This window comes from Sorex fumeus, unplaced genomic scaffold (genome assembly GCF_029834395.1).
Source record: "Sorex fumeus unplaced genomic scaffold, SorFum_2.1 ptg000029l, whole genome shotgun sequence".
NCBI classification, from domain to species: domain Eukaryota; kingdom Metazoa; phylum Chordata; class Mammalia; order Eulipotyphla; family Soricidae; genus Sorex; species Sorex fumeus.
This window is the reverse complement of record NW_026606086.1, coordinates 5,940,001-5,948,361: the sequence shown is the minus strand read 5'-3', so window position 1 is coordinate 5,948,361 and position 8,361 is coordinate 5,940,001. Positions and strand designations below refer to the sequence as shown.

Here is an 8,361-nt window from a genome sequence, read left to right as displayed (position 1 = left end):
GCAGGACTGTCTCATGGCCACATGAGTAACTGACCATTCGGGTATAAGCAACAGTGAGTGCAGTTATAGACACCGAATGTGAATGTGGGCATGCGGGTACAGCAGAGGTCGGGCGTGGGAACTGCCAGGCTTAGGAGGAAGGGCAGGGGGGAAGGGGATTATTATAGCACAGTGATTGGTGCATATTGTCATGACTGTGACTATAATGACTCTGAACTCGCATACCCTGAGATGTGATTTTATCTGTTTTCTTTCTTCTATTAATCTGATTTCACATATTTTCTCTTTTCTTTTTTTTTTTACTCTCTTTTCTTTATAGAGGGTGATGGGCAGCTTCCCAGAGGTGCTGGGGGCCACTAGAGCTACATTTGCTGGTGCTAGGGAGGCCATGGACCTTAGAGGATTGAGCCCCAAACCCCATTGAAATATTTTTTTTCCAGGGGTTGGAGCGATAACACAATGGGGAGGGCATTTGCCTTGCACGCAGCTGACCTGGGTTCGATTCCCAGCATCCCATATGGTCCCCGGAGCACCTCTAGGGGTAATTCCTGAGTGCAGAGCTAGGAGTAACCCCTGTGCATTGCCGGGTGTGACCCAAAAAGCAAAAAAAGGAAATATTTTTTTCCAGTAGCTACATATCTTCCTTCCCGCCGTCCTACTATGCCCCCACACACCTCACTGAGCACTGTGCTTTCCTGCCCTCTGAGCAGCGGGGCTGGACTTGTCAGCTGTGCGGCATCCACGCTCTTCCTGGCTCCTCGTGGCTTCTCCTGGTATGGGAGTCCTGCTCTGTCACCCTCAGGGTGTGCCCTCCAGGCTCCGGGACCCTCAGAATTGTGCTCAGGACTCAGTTCTGAGGTCCGAGGAACTCGCAGATCTGAATGTGCTGCAGCAGTGCTCGAGCTCACGTACATGACAGTCTGGGTTTGACCCTCTGCCCTGAAAAAAAAAAAAATTCCTTCCCTAAGTCAATGGTGTTAGGAAATGTTTAGAGATGTTGGGGCGGGGCGGGGGTGCTGTCTTCCCCCAGCTGTGTGACCTTAGACCGGTAGTTCCTCTGGGTTTCCTTCCAGCTGTCAACATTCCTGCCTACCTTGCCAGAGGTCAAAGGTCAAAACCAATAATGGCTGTTTTTTTTTTTTCTTTTTGGGTCATATCCAGCAATGCACAGGGGTTACTCCTGCTCATGCACTCAGGAAATACTCCTGGCGGTGCTCAGGGGACCATATGGGATGCCGGGAATCGAACCAGAGTGGACCACAGCAAGGCAAGCGCCCTCCCTGCTGTGCTATTGCTCCAGCCCCCAAGAATGGCTGTATTGCCTCATGCCAAGGGCTGCTACTGCAGGGAGGGGTGACGCGGAGGCTCAGAGACGCTGGCAGGGGACAGTGCAGAGCTGACCAAGTCCAGTCTTGGGCACATCATAGTCCAGGCACCCTTGACAGCATCACAGAAGTTTCGAGAAACCCCAGGTCCCACGCGTGTCCCTGCCTGCCCCTGACTGTGAAAGCCGCCTTGGGCCTTGTTGGGGGGTGGGGGGGGGTCACTGCTCAGCTGCACCAAGGCCCTGCAGAGGACGGGGCCTCCTGCAGCTGCAAGCGGATAAAGAGCTATTGTCAGCGGGGGCTCCGCGGGAGCGGGGAGGAGACCCCTGGGGTCCTGCAGCTGCAGTGCCGCGGGGGCTCCATCAGGACTCTGTGCAAGGAGTGGACCCCCGTTTTTCAGATGAAGCTGGGACGGTCCTCCCAGGACGGGCAGAGCTGGACCTTGGGGCACGGCCAGGGCTCTGCACTAGTCGCTGTGCTCCGGGCAGCCCCAGGAGCCGTGAGCGACTGGGTCTGGGCGCTGGGGACAAGCTCTCCTTTCCTTCCTCTCAACAACACCTTTGGGGGGTGGGACATAGGCTTTCCCGCACCCCGGGAGATGCACCGCAGCCGGTGCAGGGCTGCACTCCAGCCTCAGACTCCTCTCCTGACCCTCAGCACGTCCTACCTGGGCTTTAGTCCTCTCGGCCCTCGGCTCCTGCGCGCTCTTCGCGGGCAGCTGGCTTTGCAGCGGGGCGGAGAGGAAGCGCCCCGAGACCCTCTCCGGGGGAAGGCGCACCCCTCGGGCAGGGCGCTCGGGCAGCAGAGGCCGAGTCGGGGTCCCGCAGACCCAGCAACTCCGCAGGCGGCGCTCAGCCCGGTCGGGCTCAAGCCGGGGTCCCCGGCAGGGGGCGCCCCAAGTCCCGCCCGGGAGCTCCGGGAGCCTCCGGCCAGCTCCTGGGACGGTCCCGCGCTCCGCCCCTCGGTTCCCCGGGCGGAGCACCCCGGGCCGCGCAGCGGGACCAGCACCCGGGCAGAGCACCCCCCGGGACCGAGCACCCCGGGAGGAGCACCCCGGGCCGCGCAGCCGGGACCAAGCACACCGGGACCAGCACCCCGGGCAGAGCACCCCCGGGACCGAGTACCCCGGGCAGAGCACCCCGGGTCGCGCAACGGGACCGAACACCCCGGGACCAGCACCCCGGGCAGAGCACCCCGGGCGGAGTACCCCGCGCGCTCCGTGCCGTCCCCCGCAGCTCCAGTGAGTAGCGCCCGCGGCCGGGCTGGGCGGGCTGCGGCGCGGGGTCCGGCGGGGTCGGGGGCGCGGGGACCGCGGCCGGAGCGGCCGGGACGGAGGGGCAGGGTGCGGAGGGGCAGGGCGCGCAGTGGGCAGGGGCCCCGCGGGAGAGGCGGCGGGGAGGCCGGGGACTCGCCGCGCTCCGAGCTGTCCCGAGGGCGCCCAGGAGTTCCCCGGGCCCGGCGGCCGCTCCTGCCTGTCCCCGCGGGGTCCCGCCGGGGGCGGGGGTGGGGGCCGCCGCCCTGCGGTCACTTTCTTGGTGAGCCGGGGCAGGAGCCCGCGGGGGCGTCCCCGCGGGTGGGCATCCGCCTTGGTGGGCCGAGCGGGACCCCCGAAATCCCGCACCCCGTTTGGTCCCCGGGACTCCCCGGGAAGGGTCCCCGTGCAGGAGCGGACCCTGTGGCCCCCGAACCAAACGGAAAAGGGTAAGTGAGTAAGGAAAAGGGCCTTGCGGATGGAGGGGCTGCGGGGGACGCTTAGCCGGTGGGTGAGGGTGAGGGTGAGGGTAGGGCTTGGGTTGAGTGTGTCGGGGTGGGGGTGAGTTTGTGGTGTGACCGTGAGTGTGGGTGTGAGTGTGTGAGTGTAGGTGTGAGTGGGGGGTGAGTGTGGCTGTGAGTGTGGGTGTGAGTGGGGGATGAATGTGGCTGGGTGTGGGTGTGAGTTGGGTGTGAGTGGGAGTGTGGGTGTGAGTGGGGGGGTGAGTGTGGGTGTGAGTGGGGGATGAGTGGGGGGTGAGTGTGGGTGTGAGTGTGGATGTGAGTGTGGGTGTGAGTGTGGGTGTGAGTGTGGGTGTGGGGGTGAGTGTGGGTGTGGGTGTGCGTGTGAGTGTGGGTGTGAGTTGGGGGGTGAGTGTGGGTGTAAGTGTGGGTGTGAGTGTGGTGTGATGTGGGTGTGTGACTGTGAGTGTGGCTGTGAGTGTGGCTGTGATTGTGGATTTGAGTGGGGGCGGGAATGTGGAGGGCCCCAGGTGAGGGCAGAGAGTGAGTCCAGGGCCCAGGAGTTGCTGCAGTGGTGGCCTGGCCTGGCCCCGGTGTCTCTGAGTCTCAGCCATGGGGTAGACGCCGCTGAGACCACCCCGTGGTGCCCCCCCCCCCCCCACCAGCCCAAACGCAGCCCAAGCTCTTGGTCCCCCTCCAGGAATTCCTTTTCATTTCTAGCTTTTGTTTCTGGGGCTGCTCCCACAGGGCCTGTGCCCACCCACCAGGCTCCAGGCTATGTTCTGAACCGGCAAGAGGCAAATCCACCTTTGGGAGAGGCATCCGAGGGAGCTGTACGGTGTGTGTGTGTGTGGGGTGGGCGGGGGTGTTTTGCCTCTGGCATAGCTGAGCATGGAGGCTGAGGCTCTAACTTTAGATGGTCAGCATTTATGGAGCACCACCTGTATACCAGTGACTGCAGGGACAGCAGTGAGTCACCACTGCCCCCTCAGGCCCGCGGGAGGGGAGGGTCTTGACGTGCTGGGATCACACAGGGAGTACCTAATGCGCCTCACATGTTATCTTGTTTGGCTCATGGAGTTAATATCAGATTCATTTTAAGAGGGGCCAGGCTTCAAGTGCTTTGCCCATTAATACGGCCCTGAGAGTTTCCCATTGAGGCCCTTGGGTGGGTGCTGAGACCCTGGAGTGCCTGGGGGCCACTCCAGCAGAACTTGAAGGGGGGGGGGTCATGCCATGCTGGGGCCTGACCTCTGAGCCTTGTGCGTACAGGGCACTGCCACTGAAGCCACACCGGGCCACTATTGTGTGAATGACTGTGTGAGGGTTAAGTGGCTGTCAGGGAGGTAGTCCAAGTGGCAGAGCAGGTGCTTTGCACCTGTAGGACCCCGGGTGTGGCGTACTCCCTTTCTCCCACATTCCACACTGGGTGTCCCCTCAACAATCAAGAACAATCAGTAAGTGTACAGCCTGAGTATCCGGGTGGCCACCACCCAGGGTCAAAAACTGCATTGCCATGGCTGGAGCGATGGTACAGTGGTTAGGGGGTTTGCCTTGCACACGGCCGACCCGGGTTCGATTCCCAGTATCCCATATGGTCTCCTGAGCACCGCCAGGAGTAATTCCTGAGTGCAGGGCCAGGAGTAACCCCTGTGCATCGCTGGGTGTGACCCCCCACCCCCCCAAAAAAAACCCTGCATTGCCAACAGCCAGACTTATTCTCCCCGGCCCCTTCCAGAAGCAGCCCTGTCCCTGCTGCCCCGTGACGGTTTTTCTGATCCCAGCACCCTGACCTACCGGGGGAACCACACAGCACACGCTGCTCCCTGCCTGGCTTCCTTCACTCCACATTGTGCTTCTGAGTTTCACCCTCTCAGTGGTAGGACTCCTGATCCTTCCCGCGTGCCACTCCTCATCTGAGGGCCACTCTGTGGCTCCATCCTCAGGGATCACTGCCAGAGCCGCGGTGAGTGTCCCGAGGTGGCCAGCTGTAGGAAACACCTGCCGGTGTTTCTCGGCGAGGCTCCCGGGATAGGGCAGCAGTTTCCGGCTGCCTGGAGCATGTGTCTTCGGATTGTCCTGCAGATACTGCACACTGTGTCTGGGTTCGCTTTCTGTGTGAGTTATTAGAAGTTCAGGACAGTCCTGTGCTTGGAGTTGTTGCTGGATGGCAGATGGTTTGAGTGGGCTCTCTGTTGTCCCCCAGATGAGATAGGGACAGTGATTGTTCTGAGCGGACCAGGAGAACACAGGGAGTACACCATGTGCTCCCCCAACACTACCGAGTGTAGCCCCGGGGGCCCTAAGTGGTGCTGTGTGTAGCTGAAGAGGCTCCGACCCTCCCCCAGAGCCTGCTCGAGCACCCCAACACCTGAAATATAAGGATCCATAGTGAGTCCAGCTCTAAGCATGGAAATGTATAAAGAACATTGCCTGGGCAGTTAAAGAGGCAGGATTCTATTTTATTTTCATTCATTTTTTTTTTTTTGCTTTTTTTGGGTCACACCCGGCAATGCACAGGGGTTACTCCTGGCTCTGCTCTCAGGAGTTACTCAGGGGACCATATGGGATGCTGGGAATCGAACCTGGGTCAGCCGCGTGCAAGGCAAACACCCTACCACTGTGCTATCTCTCCAGCCCATCATTCATTTATTTTTTTGTGTGTCTGAGCCACACCCACTGGTGCTTGGGCACTTCTCCTGATTTTGTGCTGGGGTATACTCCCGGTGGCATTGGGGACCCCTGTGCATGTGCATGTCTCTGACGGGGGGAGGGGGAGTTGCTGGATTTTGGTTGTCTGTTTTTGGACCACACCCACAGTCCTCGGGGCTCACTCTTGGCCTGGTGTTCAGGTGTCACTCCTGGTGGGGTTTGGAGGGCTGTCTGGGGTGCTGGGGATGGAACCTGGTTCAGTCCAGGGCAAGGCAAATGCCCTCTCCGCTGGTCTCAAATGGAGGGAGGTAGGTACTGGGACACCAGTCTGTCCACATCTATCTCTGCCAGGCCTTACAGGAAGGAACAGTTTTGCTGGTGGCTTCTGCAGCTGCCTCCTATGGAGAAGGGCTGGGCTGGGTCAGGGGAAGGGTTTGGAGGCAGGAAGGCCCATGTGATGCCACCCAGGGGAGGGAGTAGGGCTGCAAGGTGAGCAGGGGTGAGAGTGAGGACCCCTCACTCGGAAAGTGGGTTCCCAGACAGGGTGTATTGGTTTGCTGGGGACTGAGGCTTCCTCCGGCCCAGCTCAGCTCCTGCTGACACAGGCCCGGTCTCTGCAGGGAGGGTCTGAGCTGGCCCAGCTGTTCCCAGCACATCTGGCTGCCCCCAGCTGTGTGATGTGAGGAGGCCCATCCTCAGGGCACAAACCAATCAGGGCTCTTTGGAAAGGTGTGTTTGTCTGTTTGTTTGTTTGTTTGTGGGCCACACCTGGCTATGTGTAGGGGTCAGTCCTGGCTCTGTGCTTAGACATCATTCCTGGTGATGCTTGGGGGAATCACCTGGATGCCGGTGATCCATCCTATGCTGGCATGTGCGTGGCTAGTGCCCTGCCTGCTGTGTTATTGCTCTGGGCTCTAGAAAGATTTTTTTTTTTTTTTTGCTTTTTGGGTCACACCTGGTGATGCACAGGTGTTACTACTGGCTCATGCACTCAGGAATTACTCCTGGCGGTGCTCAGGGGACCATATGGGATGCTGGGAATCGAAGCCGGGTCATCCACGTGCAAGGCAAATGCCCTACACACTGTGCTATCGCTCCAGCCCCTGGAAAGATTTTTTTAAAAGCAGAATTAAAGACAGCATGATAGCAGTGGGCTATCCTCAGGCGTCAGGATATCTGCCAGGATGGGCCGAGGGTGGAGGCGGGCCCGGAGTCTGGCCAGACCACATTTGCCTGGAAGTCCCCGAATCTTTCCTGTGGGAAGGAACCCAGTCGGCTGACTCAGCGGCTGTGGGAAGCCGAGACACAAGCAGTGGCGGGGTGGGTCAGAGTAAACCGAGTCAGAGTCACCTATTTACTTGCTGCAGTGTGTGAGTGTGCGTCCTTATCACGGGGCTCCTCGGGCCGTGTGAAGTAGGTGGCGCAGATGGTACCGCCCTGTTCGCACCAGTGGGTCGGGGCCCAGAGAGATGCCAGCCCTGAGGGTCACACAGCTGAAACAGCCACACGAGGCTCTGGTGCCCGCCCTCCTCAGCTCACCTGGCTGGGAAGGGAGTTCCGCGCAGAATGCAGGTGGGTGAGGAGGTTGGAGCCAGGCAGCTGTGACCGAGGTCTGCAGGGAGGGGGAGGTTGGGCTGGCTCTGGCTTCAGGGTCAAAGGTGGAGGTCAGAGGTGGACTGACACAGTCACCTGATGAGATGAACCTTTTGGAATGGGGCTTCCATTCACCAGGTGAAAACAACTCTTTCAGGTTTATGGGACCTGGGCAGGACCGACATCAATGCCGAGGGGCCCCTGCTAGCGACTCGAGAGCCCTCTGCTCACAGCTGCTTTATCTTGGGGGTTGGCAGACAGTTTCTGGGCCCTGCCTGTGGGCGACTGTCCAGGGTGGAGTGTGGCTGCCCCAGATAGGGGTGTGCTGCACAGGACAGGAGCACCCCAAGGAAGCCAACCGTGTCTTCTGTGCTGGCTGCTGTACCAAGCTTCCCTGTGGCCTTTGATGCCTCTGGGAGCCTGGGCAGGGAGAGTTCGTTCCACTTATGGGGGAGATCTGCTTCCGTGGAAGGGGAGGTCATAGGCTCCTCACGCACTCACTCCCGGGCTCGTTGCTGCCCTGTGTCCTGTTCCTCTCTCCCACTTTCCCTGAGGTGATGGGTGAGTCGGGAAGTGCAGTTGGGTGACACGCCCCCAGGGGGGCTGAGGACACACCAGGCCCTCCCTTCTGACTTCATTTTAGTTTTCAAAATAGGTTCATGCTCCCCCCCCCCCCCATCCCTCCATCCGGGAGGGATACTGGGATTAGTGGTGGTGGAGAATGGGCACTGGTGGAGGGATGGGTACTTGATCATTGTATAACTGAAACCCAAGCACAAACATTTGAAAGTCTACAACTGCACCTCATGGTGTTTCACTAATAAAAATCTAAAAAAAAAAATAGGTTCATGCTTGGCCATGGTTTTTTGTTTTGTGTTTGGTACATACTCAACGATGCTCAGGGCTGACTCCTGGCTCTGCACTCAGGGATCACTCCTGGCAGCGCTCGGGGACCATCTGGGATGCTGGAGATTGAATCCATGTCAGCCTGGTGTAAGGCTGGTGCCTTACCTGCGATACTATCCCTCCAGCCCTGCTTGGCAGTGGCTTTTACACTCCTCTGAAGGTCGCACCTGGT

At 59.7% G+C, this 8,361-nt stretch overlaps 1 protein-coding gene across 1 annotated transcript in view; it reads left to right on the top strand.

Annotated features, from left to right (window-relative positions):
- The first annotated feature begins 1,923 nt into the window (after positions 1-1,923).
- Positions 1,924-8,361, top strand: part of DAPK2 (death associated protein kinase 2) — a 109,751-nt gene continuing 103,313 nt past the window's right edge. Inside the window, exon 1 of the mRNA XM_056115321.1 lies at positions 1,924-2,565. Within this exon, the coding sequence (XP_055971296.1) occupies positions 1,924-2,565 (642 nt within the window). The remainder of the gene's footprint in view (positions 2,566-8,361) is intronic.